Raw genomic sequence first — 25,090 nt, 5'->3', positions numbered from 1 at the left:
CTTCTTGACCTGCATACAGATTTCTCAGGAGGCAGGTAAGGTGGTCTGGTAGTCCCATCTTTTTAAGAATTTTCCACAGTGTGTTGTGATCTACACAGTCAAAGGCTTTGGCGAAGTCAATAAAGCAGAAATATATGATTTTTTGGAACTCTCTTGCCTTTTTGATGACCCAACAGAAGTTGGCAATTTGATCTCTGGTTCCTCTGTCTTTTCTAAATCCAGCTGGAACATCTGGAAGTTCACAGTTCACATACTGTTGAAGCCTCGCTTGGAGAATTTTACTTTGTTAGCATGTGAAATGAGTGAAATTGTGTGGTAGTTTGAGCATTCTTTGGCATTGCCTTTCTTTGGGATTGGAATGAGAACTGACCTTTTTCAGTCCTGTGGCCACTGCTGAGTTTTCTAAATTTGCTGGCGTATTGAGTGCATTACTTTCACAGCATAATCTTTTAGGATTTGAAATAGCTCAATGGAATTCCATCACCTCCACTAGCTTTGTTCATAGTGATGCCTCCTAAGGCCCACTTGACTTCGCATTCCAGGATATCTGGCTGTAGGTGCTATCTCGTGGTTATCTGGGCTGTGAAGATCTTTTTTGCGTAGTTCTTTTGTGTATTCTTGCCACTTCTTAGTATCTTCTGCTTCTGTTAGGTCCATACCATTTCTGTCCTTTATTGTGCCCATCTTGGCATGAAATGTTCCCTTGGTATCTCTAATTTTCTTGAAGAGATCTCTAGTCTTTCCCATTCTATTGTTTTCCTCTATTTCTTTGCACTGATCACTGAGGAAGGCTTTCTTATCTCTCCTTGCTATTCTTTGAAACTCTGCATTCAAATGGGTATATCTTTCCTTTTCTCCTTTGCCTTTCACTTCTTTTCACAGCTATTTGTAAGGCCTCCTCAGACAACCATTTTGCCTTTTTGTGTATCTTTTTCTTGGGGATGGTCTTGATCTCTGCCTCCTATAAAATGTCATGAACCTCCGTCCATAGTTCTTCAGACACTCTGTCATATCTAATAATCCCTTGTATCTCTTCACTACCCTGAAAAGTATGAAGGGGCAAAAAGATTGGACACTGCAAGATGAACTCCCCAGGTTAGTAGGTGCCCAATATAATTCCAGAAAGAATGAAGAGATGGAGCCATAGCAAAAACAGCACCCAGTTGTGGATGTGACTGGTGATTGAAGTAAAATCCAATGCTGCGAAGAGCAATATTGCATAGGAACCTGGAATGTTAGGTCCATGAATCAAGGCAATTTGGAAGTGGTCAAACAGAAGACAGCAAAAGCGAACATCAAGATTTTAGGAATCAGCAAACTAAATTGGATTGGAATGGGGGAATTTAACTCAGATGGCCATTATATCTACCACTGTGGGCAAGAATCCCTTTGAAGAAATGGAATAGCCATCATGGTGAACAAAAGACTCTGAAATGCAGAACTTAGATGGAATCTCTAAAAACGACAGAATGATCTCTGTTCATTTCCAAGGCAAACCATTCAATATCACAGTAATCCAAGTCTATGCCCTGACCAGTAATGCTGAAGAAACTGAAGTTGAATGGTTCTATGAAGACCTATAAGACCTTCTAGAACTAACATCCCCAAAAGATGTCCTTTTTATTACAGGGGCCTGGAATTTAAAAGTAGCAAGTCGAGAGATACCTGGAGTAACAGACAGATTTGACCTTGGAGTACAAAATGAAGCAGGGCAAAGGCAAACAGAGTTTTGCCAAGAGAATGGACTGATCATAGCCAACACCCCCTTCCAACAACACAAGAGAAGACTCTACATGTGGACATCACCAGATGGTCAATACCGAATTCAGATTGATTATATTCTTTGCAGCCAAAGATGGAGAAGCTCTATACAGTTATCAAAAACAAGACTGAGAGCTGACTATGGCTCAGAACATGAACTCTTTTTTGCCAAATTAAGACTTAAATTGAAGAAAGTAAAGAAAACCACTAGACCATTCAGGTATGACCTGCTATGAATATTTGTGTACAAATCTATGTATGGATGCATGTTTTGTTCGGTAAATACCCAGGTGTGGACTGTCTGGTTTATCATAAGAATTTGCCTGTTTTTACACTCTCCGACATATATCACAGCAGGATCCTCTATGACCCACCTCCCAGAATAATGGAAATAAAAGCAAAAATAAACAAATGGGACCTAATTAACCTTAAAAGCTTCTGCACATCAAAGGAAACTATTAGCAAGGTGAAAAGACAGCCTTCAGAATGGGAGAAAATAATAGCAAATGAAGCAACCGACAAACAACTAATCTCAAAAATATACAAGCAACTCCTACAGCTCAACTCCAGAAAAATAAACGACCCAATCAAAAAATGGGCCAAAGAACTAAATAGACATTTCTCCAAAAAAGACATACAGATGGCTAACAAACACATGAAAAGATGCTCAACATCACTCATTATCAGAGAAATGCAAATCAAAACCACTATGAGGTACCATTTCACACCAGTCAGAATGGCTGCGATCCAAAAGTCTACAAATAATAAATGCTGGAGAGGGTGTGGAGAAAAGGGAACCCTCTTACACTGTTGGTGGGAATGCAAACTAGTACAGCCACTATGGAGAACAGTGTGGAGATTCCTTAAAAAACTGGAAATAGAACTGCCTTATGATCCAGCAATCCCACTGCTGGGCATACACACTGAGAAAACCAGAAGGGAAAGAGACACGTGTACCCCAATGTTCATCGCAGCACTGTTTATAATAGCCAAGACATGGAAGCAACCTAGATGTCCATCAGCAGATGAATGGATAAGAAAGCAGTGGTACATATACACAATGGAGTATTACTCAGCCATTAAAAAGAATACATTTGAATCAGTTCTAATGAGGTGGATGAAACTGGAGCCTATTATACAGAGTGAAGTAAGCCAGAAGGAAAAACATAAATACAGTATACTAACGCATATATATGGAATTTAGAAAGATGGTAACAATAACCCGGTGTACGAGACAGCAAAAGAGACACTGATGTATAGAACAGTCTTATGGACTCTGTGGGAGAGGGAGAGGGTGGGAAGATTTGGGAGAATGGCAATGAAACATGTAAAATATCATGTAGAAAACGAGTTGCCAGTCCAGATTCGATGCATGATGCTGGATGCTTGGGGCTGGTGCACTGGGACGGCCCAGAGGGATGGTATGGGGAGGGAGGAGGGAGGAGGGTTCGGGATGGGGAACACATGTATACCTGTGGTGGATTCATTTTGATATTTGGCAAAACTAATACAATTATGTAAAGTTTAAAAATAAAATAAAATTAGAGAAATTAAAAAAAAAAAAAAAAAAAAAAGAATTTGCCTGTTTTTGAAAGTGGTTGTATAATTTTACATTCGCACACCACTGTATTGGAGTTCCAGTTGCTCCATATGTTTGCCAACATGTTTTTTTAAATGTTTTATCCACTTTCTTAAATGTGTGGTTACATTACATTGTGGTTTTTAAGCCATGTTTCTAAGTCTGAAGGAATTAGATCGGGGATTGTTAGCATTTTCTTTGATGTTTCTCATCTAACTTCCTACATATGCACAAAGTTCCTCCTCTACTAGTTTCCCTAGTATACCATCACCCTTGTCCCCCAGCCTTCTTCCTTGTTTTTTCTTTGTGGTGACTTCCAAGATCTGGTTATCTTGGGACAGAGCCCATTCAGTTTTGCTAACATAATCTTTTCTGCTTTCCATATTCTGGGACCTCTTATTGACTATAGTCAATAAATTTTAATTCCTGTGGGTAATAGTAAAGTGTTTGAGAGCTGGAGTCAGGCTGTTTAGCTCCCTGGAGAGTCACTAGATCTCTCTGAGCCTCCAGGAAAGTCTCCCATTTATACTCTAATGTGCCAACTATAAAAATTGTTGTATGATCAGGCCATTCAAAATGGCTATTCTCTTGCTCTCTGTACATCTGCTATACCGGTCCCCGCTTCACCTGTACCCTAATCATAGGGCTTAATTAGTGCTTAATCATCAGCTTGCCACAGATCCCAGCTGCTGGTTTCCCCAGTAACTGATGAGCCAACCTGACAGCAATTCCCCCTATAAATGGTAGCCTCCTTCTTCCCTGAATAGAAAGATTACTGCCATGTCTTGCCTTTCGTCTGCTGTACACAGTGGGGCTGCATGTTTTGCTGTAGACTTGTAAGATCCTCGATCCAATAAACCATTGATACCTCTGTTGCTGTCTCTAGGCTCTTTCTTTGATCTCAAGCCTGGGCAGCTACAAGATTTGCAGGCCAATGGAGTGCAGCCCAACAGGTGCCCTCTTGGCCTTGCGTCCCACCCCATGTTACATACCATCACATGACAGTGGTAATGTGAGTGTGATTTGTGCTCATGCTGTCTTGGCTGGATTACAGAAGCTTAAAAGATAAGCCCTTCACATTTTACCTTTATATTCCTGTGAATGCCTCGCATGGTTAAGTGGTCATCCCATATTTTTCTTAGGAGAGAATATGTCCATGTTATTAAGATAATGCTTGGAAGGCACCTGCTGCAGTGAGTGGCTCACAGTAGTTATTTAGTAAGCTATATGTGAAGAGCATTCAGTCAGTGTGGGAATGTTACTTATTTCCTCACTTTTGACTTGATCTCCACCCCTCTCCCACTTCACATATTTTATTCTTTGGGCTGATTTAGAAGCCTATCTATTTTTCATTTTGAAATAACTTTTGACTTTCAAGGAAGTCACAAAAATAGTATGAAGAATTCCACATGTTAACTGATGTGTCCTCGGTGCATCATGTCAAGGAGGCATGTGATGTTCCTTCATCTGTTGTTAATTTTGATCATTTGGCTAAGGAGTTGTCTGCCAGATTACCATCAAGTTACTATTTTTTTCCTTTTCAGCAGGTATCTGGTAAGGAAATACTTAAGTTTATATAGATATCTTGTTTCTCATCAAGTTTTTACTCAGTAACTTTAGCATCCATTGATGATTCCGTCCTGAAATGATTGTTATCAGTTCAGTTCAGTTCAGTCACTCAGTCGTGTCTGACTCTTGGTGACCCCATGAATCGCAGCACGCCAGGCCTCCCTGTCCATCACCATCTCCCGGAGTTCACTCAAACTCACGTCCATCGAGTCGGTGATGCCATCCAGCCATGTCATCCTCTGTCGTCCCCTTCTCCTCCTGCCCCCAATCCCTCCCAGCATCAGTCTTTTCCAGTGAGTCAACTCTTCGCATGAGGTGGCCAAAGTACTGGAGTTTCAGCTTTAGCATCATTCCTTCCAAAGAAATCCCAGGGCTGAGCTCCTTCAGAATGGACTGCTTGGATCTCCTTGCAGTCCAAGGGACTCTCAAGAGTCTTCTCCAACACCACAGTTCAAAACCATCAATTCTTCGGTGCTCAGCTTTCTTCACAGTCCAACTCTCGCATCCATACATGACCACTGGAGAAACCATAGCCTTGACTAGACGGACCTTTGTTGGCAAAGTAATGTCTCTGCTTTTGAATATGCTATCTAGGTTGGTCATAACTTTTCTTCCAAGGAGTAAGTGTCTTTTAATTTCATGGCTGCATTCACCATCTGCAGTGATTTTGGAGCCCCCCAAAATAAAGTCTGACATTGTTTCCACTGTTTCCCCATCTATTTCCCATGAAGTGATGGGACTGGATGCCATGATCTTCGTTTTCTGAATGTTGAGCTTTAAGCCAACATTTTCACTCTCCTCTTTCACTTTCATCAAGAGGCTTTTTAGTTCCTCTTCACTTTCTGCCATAAGGGTGGTGTCATCTGCATATCTGAGGTCATTGACATTTCTCCTGGCAATCTTGATTCCAGCTTGTGCTTCTTCCAGCCCAGCGTTTCTCATGATGTACTCTGCAATGGTTGTCATGGAGTTTGCCAAATAGTGATTTTTTGATTTTTATTATTTCTTCTATTAATTGGCGTTTTGCTCTAAGGAAGTACTTTCCATTCTCTTTCATTTAGCTATTTATTCATTTGTTATTTTATATTCATATAGAATCATGGAATCTCATTTTACTCAATGAGTTATGATCCATTAGAAGCATCATTTGCTTTGTTTATTCCTTCTTTTTATTAAACTGTGCAGATGGTAAAATTGGATGGGTGGAAGAGAGTGTGGGGAAAGAAGGCTTTGAGTACTTGTGTTCTAGTAAAAAGTATGCCAAACAGCAGGCCCAAAGGATAAGCATTTATGTGGTTTATACCAACTTAATAAGGGCCATCGTGAAATACAGTGGTGTAGATTATGCTAAAATATATTCATTTCTCTCCCTTTCAGGAAGTAAAAAGGGCCAGTTGAAAGTAGTTTAGTTATTAAGGTCACCAAAACTTCTCTTAATTTTTAGCAGCTGGAGATGTTTGTTGTTTTTTGGGTAGACTGTGGAGTATATACATGAGAAGCAAATGGAAAATAAAATGTCAGTGTCATTGTCCTGGCACAAGATGGCAGCAGTCAGCCATCCATTCTGTGGCACAAAGCCTCTAGACTTCAATTAACTGTTGTTTGCTCTTGCAGGGACTTCAGTACTAGTGCTAATAACATCCAGATTGACAAAACCAAGCCTCTGTGGCACAACTATTTCCTATGTGGATTTAAAGGAATTCAGGTAAATCAGTATAAAGCAGCTACTAGCAGTTGAGGTTATGATATGTATTATATCAAGATTTATTTCATTTACTATATCGTTTTTGTCTCCTTTCAGTGCTGATGTTTCTGCTCTGTTTTGCTCATGAACATATTTCAGGGGATAGAGTAGATATGACTGTTTCTGGGTGGTGTTCATCAGGGGCTGTAGTGGCTATTCATAAGTCATGTGCATTTGATACTTTGTTCTAGTTTTCAAATCTTTGTTGAAATTTTCTTTTGAAAGATACATTCTGGTAGTAGTACTTACATTTTCTTCTAGTGATGTGTAAGTGCACACTGTAATAGAATTTAGACCTGGACAGCCCTGGGTTTGAGTCTAGACTCTACCCAGCTGTGTTGATTTAACTCTTTAAGTCTCAGATTTGCTGTGTGTGAAATATGTTATTATTATTTCAACAGAGTTGTTGGAATGATCATACAGTACTTGACACATAGTAGGCATTCAATCAATGCTAACTTAGTTTTGTTATTACTACTTCAGATGGGGTTTAAAAAAAGATATAGTGATTTTGATAAGGAAAATAAGGATTTTCCTGGAAACACTGAATACTTTGAATATCTCTAATGTCATGTATGAGAAGATGAAATATTTCTACTTTCTCTCCTAATTAAAAAAGTATGAAGGAAGAAAGAAAATTGATTTGCTAAGTCAATTTGATTTGTTTGCTAAAATTCATGTTTTAGAGAGCTTGTGTTCTTTACTGTCTGATGGTGCTATCTGAAACTTTGTCATGAGTAGCGTAGGATTCAGTGGCATATCCATTACAGATATGCATCACATTTATTTCTGTTGTATAATTCTGTACTCTTAATTATGGTGGTTCTGTATGTATCTTTCTTTCTCTCTACTTCCCTTTCTTCCCCTGCCCCGATCTCTTCCTTCCTTTCATTTTCCCAGACAGATGGTAACAACGTACAGGAAAAGTTACTGGCAGGTTTTAAATCTTCAAATCATTTGGCTTGTCACAAGCATTAGTGGGAATTACAGTATTTGGAAACATTTGTTGGCAAATACAATTTCATCTTTCTTGTAGCAACATGCCTTCTGTAGCATATGGATAAAGTGACCAAAAGAACAAATGTGCCTTGTGTTGTATTTGAGAATTTCAGGTCTTACAGCCTTCCCTTTTGATTTGACAGCTTACGTGCAAAAGCAGGTCTGTGTAATGAATGTTTGGCAGAGAAGTAATTTAAATGTTAGCCTTTTAGAAACCTTCAAATTCAAATACTAGAAAGTTCCAGTGGATAATCTGTTTATATTAAATTGAACATGTTATCCTTATGGGATAGCACTATTTCTGAATTTGGCAAAGCCCATTTGCATTTTGAATCTGTTGTACATTTTAATTTAAACATTGCGTGATAAGTTTGTAAGTATGATTCACATTCAAGACACCCTGTGGATCAGTTTATGGTTAAATATATAGCATTCTCCAAGGATTTTTTTAAACAAGCTGTCTGATGTTCTGTGTGAAAGGGCATTGGCAGCAGCAATATTTCAGTTTATAATTTATATTTCTGGAAAGGAAATTTTTAGATCATTTGAAATCAAGAAGAAAAATACATCCAACTAAATCTCTTCTTTTGTGGTGGATGAGTTTCGCCAGTTTAGGGGAAAAAGAGATTAAAAAAAAAAAGGAAAAAAACTGGTCTTTTATTTGCAGAGTTTTGTTGTTACTTTGGCTATTTTATCTAGTTTATTGAAATTTCTCCCTAGAACAATATGTATGATGAAATGCATAATTATGTAATATAATAGTATTTTGTACTTTGGTCTTGAACCCTTTGAATAATCTGTAAACATGGTGGTACTTTTTCTTGAGAAGGAAGTGACCTTGAATTTATTTTTAATCCCAAAGCACAAAGGATATGATATGATATCATCCTAAGTGTCCTCACCCTACATGTTAATCTATGTATCTTAGAGCTTTCCATCTTGAGATCAGAGTCTGATTATTTTTTTGGACTTTCCTATTTTGTAGAAATAGAGTTTCCCTGCTTTAAGAGTCTGCATTCTCATTTGTGGCTGAATTCTAATTTGGCTGTCTTGAAAGCTACCATATGGCTAAATTGTATCTATAAACTCGGGTAAAAATCTGGATTTCCTCATATCGCTGACTTACGTTAAATCACAGTGACAGTATGCTGGCCCAGGTTTCTGACCGCAGTGGGGAAGTTCTCAACCAGAAATCAGAGACCTCAGTCCTACTTCCATTTCCCTATATGTAATCTTGGGAAAGTCTCTTACTCTTTGGTACCTAGGTTTTTCCATAAATAAAATAGAACTGAGAAAGGTTGGAAGGTCCTCTGAAGAAAAGTATTACATAGAATACTGCATAGAAGCAAACCACTGCTTGGTGTTAGACTTTTACAATGACAGAGTGTTGGGATGTGCTATATAGAGATTTAACCTGCCTCAGTAATAATTGTGTATTTCTTGTCTTGCTACTTGAATTATAATTGTTTAACATTTCTCCATATTTGTTTAAATCAATTCATATTCGTGAAAAAGACCATTCAAAGCAATTTTAGGAAATGGATCAGTAGCTTTTTGTTCAACAAAGTAAAAATTAGTCTTCAAATTATAGAGCCCTGTGGCCAACAGCCATTAAATAAAATGTCACGTATGGACTCAACTAAATTGAATTGCACAAGTTGTTTCTATAAGTAGCATAGTAAGTCCATTGTGAGGCTTTTGCTCTCTGAGGAATGAAAGAACTTTCTGCTACTCCTTGAATCCAAGCAGAGTTACTAGTGCTATTTTTCCTTCTATTCTAGGAACACTTTGGTCTCAGTGACCTGACTGGAATGAACTGCTTGGTAGATGGAAACATCCCACCGAGTTCTGGCCTCTCCAGCTCCAGTGCTTTGGTCTGTTGTGCTGGCTTGGTGACACTCACAGTGCTGGGCATGAACTTATCCAAGGTAACCAATTTGAAAGATTTAACCTGATAGAATCCTCTCTTTCTAAAGTATTAGTATCAGATCAGATCAGTTGCTCAGTCGTGTCCGACTCTTTGCGACCCCATGAATCGCAGCACGCCAGGCCTGCCTGTCCATCACCAACTCCCGGAGTTCAAATCTCAAAATTAGAATGCCTTTGTTTGATTGAAAAACTTTGTCTTACCTGAAAGGACTGTACACATGGGGCATGAGTTGTAACTTAGCAAGTTCTGCTTGTGATAAACTACAAGGTAGTTGATACCTTCCAAACAGTAAGCAAATATGTGAAGAGCTGTATCAAAATGCTCTTAGATTAAGTGGAGAGATTGAATGCATGGAGATCTTTTTAAATCACCTTATTAACAAGTGAACTTCAGGGAAGAAATTCTAGCCTTCATAATTGGGCCTGCTTATTTTCACCCAAAACCTTCAGTTAAATATTTGACAAGAAATGGGTAAAAAGGGTGAAAACCAGGCAATAAAGGAACTGAATAACATATCTATTTATACCAGCAGCTTAGTCACTAAAATAAACTTGAAAAAAATACTTCATTGCAAAGAGGAAATGCTTATTTAAAGAAGACATAAATTCTACAAGAGGTCAGAAAGCCTCAACTTTACAAGGTCACATAAATCTCTGATTTCGCAGTTCAGAGTAGATATGCTCAGCTTTAATTAATGTTTTGGAGGTCTGGTTCAAAAAAAATATTATCATATGTTCTTTTTTATCTCTTGTACATGTACTACCACATTCATAGATGTCTAGGAATATAGACTGGGCAACAGGCAGATCAAGAGAAAGTCAGCTGCATGTCTTTCTTTGATCTGCTTAAACTTTCAGTTCAGAAATTTTATTTGTAGGAAGAAAGAGAAAAATGAAGAAGAAAGCAAAGGCTCAGATAGAATTCTCTTTAACTGCCATTGTAACTATGCACTAATTAGTCCTTTGTAAGCAATTGCTTATTTGGAGGTAAGGGTAACTAATTTGTTGTTATTTGTTTCTTGAGAAGAGAGAAAGTAAGGGAAAGAAAGTCCATGTGTAAAATCTGCTTCCACTGGTGCTATGTTTAATCTGGTGGTTTATTTGTTTATTCATTTATCATTCAATCACTGCTTCCCTAGTGCCTACTTTGTGCCAGCTAATGTTCAAGGCATTGGTAATATAATAGGTATAGGTTTAGCCTTCATATTAATAGTACTTATGATCTAAAAAAGGGAATAGAGATGAGTGAATAGGCAACTATACCAGAGTTTGATAAGTGGATACTAGTGTGCTATGGGAGCAGATCTAATCCAGATTTAGAGAACATAGTACATCTAATAGAGTTTTGCCGAGAACACAGGGGTCATATCAAACACCCTCTTCCAACAACACAAGAGAAGACTTTATACATGGACATCACCAGATGGTCAGTATCGAAATCAGATTGATTATATTCTTTGCAGCCAAAGATGGAGAAGCTCTATACAGTCAGCAAAAACAAAACCGGGAGCTGACTGTCATTCAGATCATCAAATCCTTATTGCCAAATTCAGACTTGAAGAAAGTAAGGAAAACCACTAGACCATTCAGGTATGACCTAAATCAAATCCCTTATGATTATACACTGGAAGTGAGAAATAGATTCAAAGGATTAGATCTGATAAACAGTGCCTGAAGAACTATGGACAGAGGTTCATGACACTGTACAGGAAGAGAGGGATCAAGACCATCCCAAGAAAAAGAAATGCAAAAAAGCAAAATGGCTGTCTGGGGAGGCCTTACAAATAGCTGTGAAGAGAAAAGAAGTGAAAAGCAAAGGAGGAAAGGAAAGATATACCCATTTGGATGCAGAGTTCCAAAGAATAGCAAGGAGAGGTAAGAAAGTCTTCCTCAGCGATCAATGCAAAGAAATAGAGGAAAACAATAGAATGGGAAAGACTAGAGATCTCTTCAAGAAAATTAGAGATACCAAGGGAACATTTCATGCAAAGATAGGCACAATAAAGGACAGAAATGGTATGGACTTAATAGAAGCAGAAGATATTAAGAGGTGGCAAGAATACACAGAAGAACTGTACAAAAAAGATCTTCATGACCCAGATAATCAGGATGGTGTAATTACTCACCTAGAGCCAGACATCCTGGAATGCAAAGTCAAGCGGGCCTTAGGAAGCATCACTGCAAACAAAGTTAGTGGAGGTGATGGAATTCCAGTTGAGCTATTTCAGATCCTAAAATATGATGCTGTGAAAGTGTTGCACTCAACATGCCAGCAAATTTGGAAAATGCAGCAGTCGCCACGGGACTGAAAAGGTCAGTTCTCATTCCAATCCCAAAGAAAAGCAATGCCAAAGAATGCTCAAACTACTGCACAATTTCACTCATCTCACATGCTAGTAAAGTAATGCTCAAAATTCTCCAAGCCAGGCTTTAGCAATATGTGAACCGTGAACTTCCAGATGTTCAAGCTGGTTTCAGAAAAGGCAGAGGAGCCAGAGATCAAATTGCCAACATCCACTGGATCATTGAAAAGGCAAGAGAGTTCCAGGAAAACATCTATTTCTGCTTTATTGACTTCACCAAAGCCTTTGACTGTGTGAATCACGACAAACTGTGGAAAATTCTGAAAGAGATTGGAATACCAGACTACCTGACCTGCCTCTTGAGAAATCTGTATGCAGGTCAAGAAGCAACAGTTAGAACTGGACATGGAACAACAGACTGTTTCCATACTGGGAAAGGAGTACGCCAAGGCTGTATATTCTCTCCCTGCTTATTTAACTTATGTGAAGAGTACATCATGAGAAATGCTGGGCTGGATGAAGCACAAGCTGGAATCAAGATTGCCAGGGGAAATATCAATAACCTCAGATATGCAGATGATACCACCCTTATGGCAGAAAGCAAAGAAGAACAAAAGAGTCTCTTAAATTGAAAGAGGAGAGTGAAAAAGTAGGCTTAAAACTCAACATTCAGAAAACTAAGATCATGGCATCTGGTCACATCTCTTCATGGCAAATAGATGGGGAAACAGTGGAAACAGCGACAGACTTTATTTTTGGGGGCTCTAAATTCACTGCAGCTGGTGACTGCAGCCATGAAATTAAAAGACGTTTGCTCCTTGGAAGAAAAGTTATGACCAACCTAGACAGCTATATTAAAAAGCAGAGACATTACTGTGCCAAGAAAGGTCCATCTAGTCAAAGCTATGGTTTTTCCAGTAGTCATGTATGGATGTAAGAGTTGGACTATAAAGAAAGTTGAGTGCCAAAGAATTGATGCTTTTGAATTGTGGTGTTGGAGAACACTCTTGAGAGTCCCTTGGACTGCAAGGAGATCCAACCAGTCCATCTTAAAGGAAATCAGTCCTGAATATTCATTGGAAGGACTGATGTTGAAGCTGAAACTCCATTGCTTTGGCTACCTGATGTGAAGAACTGACTAACTGGAAAAGACCCTGATGCTGGGAAACATTGAAGGCGGGAGGAGAAGGGGACAACAGAGGATGAGATGGTTGGATGGCCTCACCAACTCAATGGACATGAGTTTGAGTAAACTCCAGGAGTTTGTGATGGACAGGGAGGCCTGGAATGCTGCAGTCAGTGGAGTCACAAAGAGTCAGACACGACTGAGCGACTGAACTGAACTGAACTGAGTACATCTAAGCTGAGACAGAGGAATTCATAGATATTAGTGAAGAAGTACTGATAGGCCAAAAAAGAACTACTGATAGCAGGATAACACTGATAACATTGGATAGTCATGTTACAGGGGGAGGAAACATCATGTGAAGATGTCTAGAGTAAGAGTGATCATAGCTTGTTGGAGGAACTAAAAAAGGCTTAATTTAACTGACACATAATAATTTGAAATACAGGGTAAGAGACCAGATGTTGGCCTTGTAAACTATGTTGAGCAATTTGGGCTTTATTTGGATAGCAGTTTGTAAAACCATTGCAGACTTTAGGAAGAGGATAACTTGATTATATCTGTATTTTGAAAAGATTGCCCTGGGTCTATTATAAGGTCTAGACTTGAGGATAGTTGTCTTAGCAGTAGAGAGATGCCACTTATACGGAAGTAGCAGTGATAATGGGGAGAGAATTAGATGATAGATTTAAGGTATGTCTCCGACAGAATCAATAAGACTTGATTATTTATTGGATGTGGAACCCAGGGAGTCAAGGATTATACCCAGGTCTCTGGCTTGGTATGTTTCACTGAGATAAGGAATATAGATGAAAAATTAGGTTTGAAGGGAAAGCAAAATGAGTATGAGGAATTTGTGGGCACACTGACGGAGTTACCTAGTGTTTAGCTACAAACAGTATCTCTGAAAGCCAGGAGGAATATTCAGACTTGACATGGTCTACTTGAGAGTCATTAGTATGTAATTGATTTCTGAAGCCATAGGAGTGGAGGAGACCATCCAGTGGAAGAATGTAGGTAGAAAGATAGGGAAGACTAAGACAGAGTTCCAAAAAGCATGAAGATTTGAGGGATGGACAGAGGAAGAGATGTCCACTTGAAGAGACTGAGGAGCAATCAGACATTTAGGAGGAAAAAGTAGAAAAGTCAGGTAACAGCAAAGATAAGGAAAATAATATTTCATGAAAGAGTAGCAGAGAGGTTAAGTAAGACAGAAGTATACATTGAATTTAGCATCAAAGAGGCTGAAAAAAACCTTGACAAGAGCAGCTTAAAATAGGAATGAATTGAAGGATCTATGAGAGGTGAGAAAGTAGAAAACTTCAGTGGATACAAAAAGTCTAGATATGCCTGGAAAAGAGATAATCTGGTGTCTGTGGTTGGGACAGAGGTCAAGGAATTCATTCTTTTTAAAGGGAGGGTTGGTAAAACTTATTTTTCACATTTTCCTGGCCTTCTGATGGTGGAGTATCTAAGGGAAAAGAAGAATAGGACATAAAAAGAAACCTTGTAACTTTGGAATTAATTCTGGCTGTCTCTGTGTCTCAAAGTCAAAAAAGCAAATGTACTGGGTATAAAAACAGATACATAGATCAATGGAACAGAATAGAGAGTCCAGAAATAAACCCATGCATATTCGGTCAATTAGTTTACAACAGAGGAGCCAAGAAAACACAATGGGTAAGGGTCAGTCTCTTTAGTAAATGGTGTTGGAAAAACTGGATGTCACATGCAAAAGAATGAAAATGGACCTTTATCTTACACCACACCCCCCAAACAAAACAAAATATATTAAAGAGTTGAATACAAGACCTAAAACCATAAAAGTAGTAGAAGAAAACCTAAACAGTAAGCTCTTTGACATTGGTCTTGGTGATGATTTTTTGAATTTGACACCAAAAGCAAAGGTGACAAAAGCAAACAAAACAGAATAAAAACAAACAAACAAAAAAACAAAACACAAAGGAATTATATCAAACTTTGTGCCAGCAAAGGAAACCATCAACGAAATGGAAAGACAAGCTACTAATAGGGAGAAAATATTTGCAAATCATATATCTGACAAGGGGTTAATATTAAAAAAATATAAAGAACACATACAGCTCAATAGCAAAAAAAAAAAAAAAAAGCCCAAACCCAAATAATCCAATTAAAAAATGAGCAGAGGATCTGAATAGCTTTCCCAAGGAGACATACAAATGGCCAAAAAGCACAGGAAAGGATGCTCAACATCACTAATCATCAGAGAAATGAATATCAAAACTATAATCAGATATCATATCTGTGAGAATGACTATGATAAAAAAGATAAGAGCTAATAAGTGTTGATGAGTGTGTGAAGAAAATGGAATCCTTGCTCACTGTTAGTGGGAATGTAAATTGGTGCAGCCACTATAAAAATAGTATGGAGATTCCTAAAAAATATTAAAAATTGTCATCAGTTCAGTTCAGTTCAGTCGCTCAGTCGTGTCCGACTCTTTGCGACCCCATGAATCGCAGCACGCCAGGCCTCCCTGTCCATCACCAAGTCCCGGAGTTCACTCAGACTCACGTCCATCGAGTCAGTGATGCCATCCAGCCATCTCATCCTCTATCATCCCCTTCTCCTTCTGCCCCCAATCCCTCCCAGCATCAGTCTTTTCCAGTGAGTCAACTCTTCGCATGAGGTGGCCAAAGTACTGGAGTTTCAGCTTTAGCATCATTCCTTCCAAAGAAATCCCAGGGCTGATCTTCTTCAGAATGGACTGGTTGGATCATATGATCCAGCAATTTCAATTCTGGGTATTTATTTGAAGAAAAGGAAAGCATTGATTCAAAAAGATATGTGCATTCCCATATACATAATTTACAATAGCCAAGAAAAGGAAACAGCCTATAACCATTGATGGATGAATGGATAAAGATGATGTGATGTGTGTATGTGTGTGTATATACACAATGGAATATTATTTAGCTATAAACTTTTGCCATTTGTGACAACATGGATGGGCCTTGAGGGCATTACGCTAAAGTGAAATGTCAGACAGAGAAAGACAAATGTCGTATCAATGATTTCATTTATATGTGGTGTCTTCCTTCATAGCTTAGTTGGTAAATCATATGCCTGCAATGCAGGAGACATGGGTTTGATTCCTGGCTCAGGAAGATACCCTGGAGAATGAAATGACAACCCACTCCAGTATTCCTTCCTGGAGAATCCCATGGAGAGAGGAGCCTGGCGGGCATAGTCCATGGGATCGCAAGAGTTGAACACGACTTACCAACTAGACCACCACCAACTAAAGAAAAATAAGTAAAAATAAAATACCAAGCTCATAGGTACAGAGAATGGATTAGTAGTTGCCAGAGGTGAGGGATGGGTGAAATGGGTGAAGGAAATCAAAATGGTACAAATTTTCAGTTAAATAAATACGTAATGGGGGTGCAGCATGGTGACTATAGTTAATAGTGCTGTATTTCTTATTTGAAAGTTTCTAAGAGAGTAAATCTTCAAAGTTCTCATCACAAGAAAAAAAAATTGTGTAACCAGGTATAGTGATGGATGTTAAACTTGTGATGATTTCATTTCATAATACATACAAATATTGAATCATTATATCATAACCTAAAGCTAATATAAAAAGCAGAGACAGTACTTTGCTGACAAAGGTCCATCTAGTCAAAGCTATGGGTTTTCCAGTAGTCATGTATGGATGTGAGAGTTGGACTATAAACAAAGCTGAGCACCAAAGAATTGATGCTTTTGAACTCTGGTGTTGGAGAAGATTCTAAAGAGTCTGTTGGACTGCAAAGAGATCCAACCAGTCAACCCTAAAGGAAATCAATCCTGAATGTTCATTGGAAGGACTGAAGCTGAAGGTGAAGCTCCAATACTTCTTCCACCTGATGCAAGGTACTAACTCATTGGAAAAGACCCTGATGCTGGGAAAGATTGAAGGCAGGAGGAGAAGGGGATGACAGAGGATGAGATGGTTGGATGGCATCGCCAACTTGTGGACATGAGTTTGAGCAAGCTCCAGGAGTTGGTGATGGACAGGGAAGCCTGGTGTGCTGCATTCCATGGGGTCGCAGAGTCGGACACAACTGAGCGACTGAACTGAACTGAAAGCTGATATAATGTATGTCAATTGTACTAAATTTTTAAAAATTAAAAACAAAAACAAATGTACTTTACCAGGACTATCTCACTCCCTTGCTTAAAGGGAACAATATGTCTTAACTTTTCATGTTAGTCTAAGTTATACTGACAGTGCTTATATTTTCTAGGGCCTGAGCATATTTGTTTGAAGAGTTTCTTTGCTATAGTAAGAAGAAATCTTGACTGAAAAGAAGCCCCAAATTTGCCCAAAGTCTTTAGATAAGTGCCAAGTATATACTTGACTCTTATAAAAATTATAGAACACAAGAACGCAAGGGACTTTAGAGATGAGTTATTTCAAAATCTTTTTTTTTTTTGCTTATATATCAGTCAGTGTCTTCATAGGAAATGAATGGAAGGGTTTCCTGTAAAACCTGAAGCCATTATACTTCAGGAGCTGCAGCTATAGAGTAGTGTTGCCAGAAATGCAACGAGGCAGGGAAAGAGTGAAAGGGATGGGAATAGATGTGAGTTGGGAACGGCTAGGGAAGTTATTCACAGAAATCAGTTTCCTGGTGGTACAGAGAAGCGTGAGAATGGAGGGACAGGAAGGCAAGCAAAGAATGGTCAGCCTATCTAATAAGAAAAAGCCCATGCTGCTAAGTCACTTCAGTCGTGTCCAACTCTGCGACCCCATAGACGGCAGCCCACCAGGCTCCCCCGTCCCTGGGATTCTCCAGGCAAGAACACTGGAGTAGGTTGCCATTTCCTTCTCCAATGCATCAAAGTGAAAAGTGAAAATGAAGTCGCTCAGTCATGTCCGACTCGTAGCGACCTCATGGACTGCAGCCTACCAGGCTCCTCCGTCCATGGGATTTTCCAGGGAGGAGTACTGGAGTGGGTTGCCATTGCCTTCTCCAAAAGCCCATGAGACACTGGTAACTAATGCCCTTTCAATTAATAAACAGTCTCCTCCCAGTTATATGTAAATTCAGTACCCTATTCAATTGCAGACGACAGTTACTACAAATGGGATATGATAGATAGGTGTGGAACTTGTTAATTTACTAATAACTAAATGTTGCATATCTGAAACCAGTAAAATAAGATGGTTAGTTACCCAGAAAGTCTGGAAGACAAATTATGAATTAAAGTGGAACTGACAGAAGACTATGTTGTGATAAAAGATCTGTGAAATCGAAAATACTATAGACTTCTAGTTTCAAGATGACTCTGCCGTGTTTAGTTGCTCAGTCATGTCCGATTCTTTGCGACTCCATGAACTATAGACCACCAGACTCCTCTGTCCATGGGGATTCTCCAGGCCAGAATACTGGAGTGGGTAGCTGTTCCCTTCTCCAAAAGATCTTCCCAACCCAGGGATTGAACCCAGGTCTCCCACATTGCAGGCGGATTCTGAGCCACCATCTGAATAAACAGATACCTACTCTCTTTCTTTACCCCTCATTCATTATTCTTTTCTCAAAAAATCATCTCCAAATAGGGAAAGCAAGAAAAGAAGGCATAAGCTCCATCTTTGATAAATCAAGGAGACATATTAATAAATAACCCTAAACCACAAGATACAAAGATGGAAAGTGGGTGTAAGGATGGTACATGACTTAGCAGAGTGGTAGAAAGGTCAAAGCCAAGTGCCTGTGGAGAGTGGTGCAGATGGAAAGCAAGCTGACTCACAGCTCTCTGGAAAGGCTTAGGAATTAGAGGCACTGGGTATCGCAAGAAGCAGGGTGACACGGTGAGTGGAAATTTATTTGAAAGTCTTTATGAAGAGCAGCCAGACCCTCAGAGCCCACTTTTACCTGGCTAAATAAGGAAGCCATTTCCCACCACCTTTGTAGGAGTCTCTGGAGAAATAGATTATCTGGACTTGGGGACATTGAGCACTGAGAAAGGCTGGACCAGAATAGAATTGAAAACTAGGAGATTAAAGGACTTTCTGCCTCTGAACAGCACAACTCCCTTTCTCTGATCAGCTGTAGCATAACTGGCAGCCTTACCACTCCAAACCCCAGCAGGGATATTAGAAGATCCTTCTCAGAGGAAACTAAACCATGATGAACCATCCTGGAGGAAAGACCCATAAATACTGACATTTGGTGGCCCCCTTCCACCAAAATTCGCCAGCTACTCTCTGACCATTTTAGAAACCCATTTACAAAGCTGCTAGTCAGCTTTTTAGTGACTCACTCTTAAGGATGATAGGCTGTCAAAAGATAATTGGTCTTTGGAAGAAGGCCTTCAACATTAAGTAAACAAAGGAAAAAGGAACTCAGAAGAAACAGAAGACAATACTGAGAGCAGAAAATTCCTTCAACATCATCCTGTTGTTTTCAGAGAGTAAAATGTTGGAAAAAAAAATAGAATGTTACTTTTTAAAAAGGAGCAAACAGTAAGAAAGAGATTTTGGATATTAAAAATATGATAGCTGAAAAAAAAGTTCAGTATAAAGGCTGGAAGAATTCTGATAAAGTAGGAAAAAGGGATGGACAATAAAAGAGAGAAAAATAAGAAAACTTACAAATCAATCCTGGAAATACAATATTCAACCAGTAAGAAGAAACAGAATAAACAATCATTAGAGAATTATCATCATTATTATTGTTATTATCATTTTGGCCTCGCTGTATGGCTTGACCAGGTATTGAACCTGGGCAACTGAAGTGAAAGCACCAAGTCCTAACTACTGGACTGTCAGGGCATTCCCAGAAAATTATTATTTTTTAAAATAACATTTCTCCAAAATGAAAATATGTATTTTCAAGTTGAAAGGTGCTCATAGGGTATTCAGCATAATAAATGAAAAAAAAAAAAAACCCGAAAGTATTCCTCAGTTAAAAAAAAAAAAGAAGATGCTTTTCCTTCCATTTAAAAAATGAGAGAAAACCAACCAAAGTTTATTGTCTGGGAATTTTGAAACTTGAATATTAGTAGAAAACACTCAAAACTGATTGAGAGAGCAAGAGAAAAGATGGAAAAAAGATCATAATCAAAGGAACAGGAATGAAAATATTAAAAATAGCTTTGGAAGATGGAAGGCAACAAAGTAATGTCTTCAAAATATGAATGAAGTTTAGCTTAGGATAAATGAACTGATCAAGTAAAAGGATAGAATAAAACACTCTCAAACATGCAAATTCTAAAAGTCTACAACATGTAATCAACCAAAACTTGGGAGTGAACCAAGAAAGAAGTTGACATGGGAACTTGGAGATGGGAAATCTAATACAGGAGAGAGGAGTTGGGTATTTATAGAACATCGATGATGGGAAATCCCAGCAACTTAGAAACTTAGAAAACATCCACCCAGAAACTTAGAAAATACTCAGTACAGATTAGAACCTGATGGGGGAAGAAAAAATGGAAGTGATAAATCTTATCAGGAAAATAAAGAATTGATAAATCGGACATATTTGACTATGTTGAAAAATAAATTGAGAGTGATTTTTGCAGAGTTTTTATAGGGTATGGGAAGGCTTAGCTGGATGTGCAAATTAAACTAAGCAAATGAGGAAATTCAGCAATTATTAAATATAAGGAAAAGTTGTCCCAGAAAGGAAATCAATTATTTTTCATTATTTGGCTCATAAATAAACAATAATCTCAATAATTAATATACCGAATACAGATTTAACCAAACTTTTTTGGAATAAATTTATTGAGAAGGATTGGGGGAAAGGTAGGTGTAAGACAGCTAAAATTCTCCTTTATCATAAGAAGGCAGTAGGTGAAATTAATATGGAATATCTAGGCAATAGCATTTTACTCAGATTATCTGATAATTTAAAGCAAGAGCTAGTTGAAAGGGTTTGACTCTGGGTACACTGTACTGAGGATGAAGATGAGATGGTGAGAGCTAGGGACTGCTTTTTTTTGTTGTAAACCTTTTAGCTCCTTCAATCCTTTAGATTAAATGCATATATTCCCTTGGTAAAAATTAAGAAAAGGAGAAGAAAGGTGAATGAAATGAAAGGTAACTAGAAGATGAAGACATGAGACGAGATTTCGTGAGTCAAAGTTAGAGACTGGGAACAGATGAGCTGCTAGACTGTCACCAAGTCAGAAAGGCCTGGGGAGAGGCTTGTTGGTGGGTTTGAGGTGAATCCAAGAACATGCAGGCATCTTTTGCTTAATGGGTGCAAGCCAATAGTATTTAGGTTTGGGGATGTAAGCATATTTTTTTCTTAAATAAACAAGCACCTTTTAAAAAGTATTATACTGATATATATATATATATATATATATATATATATATACACACACACACACATACAGTCTATGAAGTTTAAGTATCAAAAACCAAGAGATGTTCTATCAGGAAAATGTTAGCTGGGGAGACATTCTGTAAGGTATGCCCCTACTTTGCTAGCTCAGGATTTAGGTTGCTATAGACTTGTGTCAGAGAAGGCAATGGCAAGCCACTCCAGTACTCTTGCCTGGAAAATCCCATGGACGGAGGAGCCTGGTAGGCTGCAGTCCATGGGGTTGCTACGAGTTGGACTCGACTGAACGACTTCACTTTCACTTTTCACTTTCATGCACTGGAGAAGGCAATGGCAACCCACTCCAGTGTTCTTGCCTGGAGAATCCCAGGGACGGGGGAGCCTGGTGGGCTGCCGTCTATGGGGTCGCACAGAGTTGGACACGACTGAAGCGACTTAGCAGCAGCAGACTTGTGTCTAGTTTCTGTGTGTTCTTGGAATTGTCCTCGGAGGCCAAGAAGAAAGGACTAAATTCCTCTATGGACCTTAGAGACAGCTGGCTGGCTTGCGAAACAGGTTGCAATTCTAAAAATCAAAACATCTAAAAAAAAAATCAGATGTTCTGCACAAAATCATTTACGTGGAGTTCTATTTCTTATTATTTTAAATAGGAAAAACTACAGTGTGTTGCTCTTCAACTTAGAATATCTAATTTCCTACAATGTTACAAAAACACAGTAAAAAATCCCACTAAATAAGTAACTTAGAAATACAATGAAAAATACTTAGAACAATTGCCTTTCTTTTAAAAAAAATAATTTTATTTCTTTATGGCTGTGCTGGGTCTTCATTGCTGCTTGGGCTTTTCTCTAGATGTGGCGAACAGGACCTACTCTCCAGTTGGGGTACTCTGGCTTCTCACTGTGGTGGCTTCTCTTGTTATGGAGCACAGGCGTGCAGGCTTCTGTAGCTGAGGGACCTGGGCTCAATAGTTGCAACTCATGCACTTCAAAGCACAGGCTCAGTAGTTGTGGCACACAGGCTTAGTTGCTCTGCAGCATATGGGATCTTCCCAGATCAAAGATTGAACCTGTGTCTCCTGCATTGGCAGGCAGATTCTTTACTACTGAGCTTTTACTTTTCTTGACCATTGAACAATTAATAGGGTTGTTAACAAGCAGTTACTTTACATAGTAGTACACTGAGTCTTCTCTGTGGATGCCTGGTGTCCCAGTATTACAGACACTATTTCCTTACTAGCGTTGTTATATGGTCAGGCCACTCACGATGGCTGTTCTCTTGCTCTCTGTACAACCTGTACTATTACAGTCCCTGTTTTACTTGTATCCTGTGCAAATAACTGACCTTCCTATCTGTGCCCCAGGCACCAGCTGGTGATTGTTCTTATCAAAGGGGTGGTGAAAGTCATGCCTTTCTACTGGTTTCCCTGGTAATTAATGAGCTCACCTGACATCAATTCCCCTATAACTTGTCATCTCCCCTTCCCCCCACCCCGGGAGCTAAGACTGCTACCGCCAACCGTGATATGCAGTGGGGTGTTGCTCCAGGACCCTGCTTCAGACATGTAAGCTTCCCCATTCATTAAACCATAGATGTCACTGTTGCTGACTTGGGGCTCTTTCTTCGGTCTTGAAATTGGGCAAACACAGGCCTTGTAGGCCTGTGGGGTGCAGGCCAATAGTATTTAGGTTTGGGGATGTAAGCATATTTTTTTCTTAAATAAACAAGCACCTTTTAAAAAGTATTGTCCTGGGAGATATATACAGTCTATGAAGCTTATAAAAAACCAAGAGATGTTCAATCAGGAAAATGTTAGCTGGGGAGGCATTCTGTAAGGTGTGCCCCTACTTTGCTAGCTCAGGATTTAGGTTGCTGTAGACTTGTGTCTAGTTTCTGTGTGTTTTTGGAGTTGTCCTTGGAGGCCAAGAAGGACTATATTCCTCTTATGGACCTTAGAGACAGCTGGCTGGCTTGCAAAACAGGTTACAATTCTAAAGACCAGCTTTGGCCAGTAAGGTGTGTTTGATTGGCTTCTGCCTGCAAATTCTTTCCTCTACTGGGGTCCTGAAGGCAACCGTTCAGTGACATTTATTAAACACTTGCTATGTGCCAGGTATTGTTTTAGGTACCGAAGGTGAATAAAATCAGTGAAGCCTCTGCTTTCATGACACTTACATGCTGGTGGTTGTGGTGTTGGTGGGAGATAATGAACAGCTATACAAATGAATGTATAAGATAATATCAGCGAGAGCTAGAAAGAAAAATAGGCTGTAGAAAGGGGAAGCAGCTATTTTAGATAGGGAATTAGAAGTCTCCTTCAAGGAGGAGACATCTGAAGTGATACCTGAGGGAGTGAGCAGAGAGAGGAGGCAGAAGGCACACAAACGCCAGAGACCTAAGGTGAAAGGCGGCTGGTCACATTCCAGGAATAGTAGAGGCCTGTGTGGATGGGGTGCGGTGAGTAGGCGAGAAGGCAGAGTGGTGGAAGGAGAGTTGAGAGTGGTGGCCAGAGGCCACATGGTCAGTCTTGTTTGAACTTCATTCCAAGCCATACAAAGCTTTTGGAGGGCTCTGAGCTGAGGGTAGCAAAATAGGATTAACACCGATTTGAGTTCTTTCAGCTGGGGGCACTATACTGTAGCTTATACTGGCAAGAGAGGAAACAATTTTTTGAAAAAGAAAAAGAAAAGGAACAGTCACTGCCCTTATGGAACTTGAGTGCACACGGTGGAATACTATACTAACCAAAGTCTTAATAGTTGAGCGCCTATCTCATCCAAGGTGGTGGTGGTGTCTCTAAGTTGTGTCCAACTCTTTGGGACTCCATGGACTATAGCCTGTCAGGCTCCTTTGTCCATGGGATTCTCCAGGTGTGAATACTGAAGTGGGTTGCCATTTCCTTCTCCAGGGTATGTTCCCAACCCAGGAATTGAACCCCGGTCTCCTGCATGGCAGGCAGATTCTTTACTGACTGAGCTATGAGGGAAGCCCCATCCAAGGGGTGAAGTATTTTATATGTAAATGGGAAATAAGTTTGTAAGAATGGCTCCTTGGTAAAGTTGGATGAAGAAGATTTTAAGTAAGTGGTGAGTTCTAAAATATTTTAAAGGCAAAGAAAGCTGTGTCTTGACACAAAGTCCTGGGAGGGGCCCAAGGGCATTTCAGGCAGAGTGAGCCCATAAGTGCATTATAACAGTTCTCAGAGCCAGACTTGTAAATATGTGTCAGCTGAGGCCTAAAAAGTCTTATGCAGCCTCATGAAATTCCTTTTAAAAACTTAGTTGACTACAGGGATGTTTCTAGTTGCTTAAGTCCCTGAACAGATTCAGTTAACTTAATTTCAGTGGCAAATTAATTGTGTAGACACGGGTTGATACTCTTCAGAGGAGTGTTTTTGAAGTTTGAAATCCATACTGTGTATAAGAGACCTTTGAGGTTCACAAGCAAAGTAACTGGAGTGTCCAAAGTTCTGTGCCAGATATTTCCAACTTTTTATTTTTCTGAGTTTTTAAGAGCTGTTTCCTTGAGAAAGTTTAAAGATAATTTTTCTTTGCATGTAACTACATTTAAGTTAAATATTTCTTGGCCTCTAGAACGAGACCTTGTATTTAAAAAGTAAAGGCATGGTCTACATTACAAAATGAAAAGAATCTCACTATTATACAAAGGTTTAAACTACAATTTAAATGTTTTAATAGTAATTTGCTACACAGTATAAGAAAAATTAGAAAACAATTTGCACTGTCACTAATTATTATGTT

At 39.1% G+C, this 25,090-nt stretch overlaps 1 protein-coding gene across 5 annotated transcripts in view; it reads left to right on the top strand.

The window, feature by feature from the left end:
* GALK2 (galactokinase 2) overlaps positions 1 to 25,090 on the top strand; it is a 155,926-nt gene that overhangs the window by 41,848 nt on the left and 88,988 nt on the right. For all 5 annotated transcript variants that reach the window (XM_005211831.5, XM_059890523.1, XM_005211830.5 and 2 more), the window contains 2 exon segments: positions 6,524 to 6,614; positions 9,434 to 9,580. In XM_005211831.5, coding sequence (XP_005211888.1) covers positions 6,524 to 6,614; positions 9,434 to 9,580 — 238 coding nt within the window.

This window comes from Bos taurus, chromosome 10 (genome assembly GCF_002263795.3).
Source record: "Bos taurus isolate L1 Dominette 01449 registration number 42190680 breed Hereford chromosome 10, ARS-UCD2.0, whole genome shotgun sequence".
Taxonomy (NCBI): Eukaryota; Metazoa; Chordata; class Mammalia; order Artiodactyla; family Bovidae; genus Bos; species Bos taurus.
Note: the sequence above shows the minus strand (reverse complement) of the source record. Positions and strands in the feature narration are given on the sequence as shown.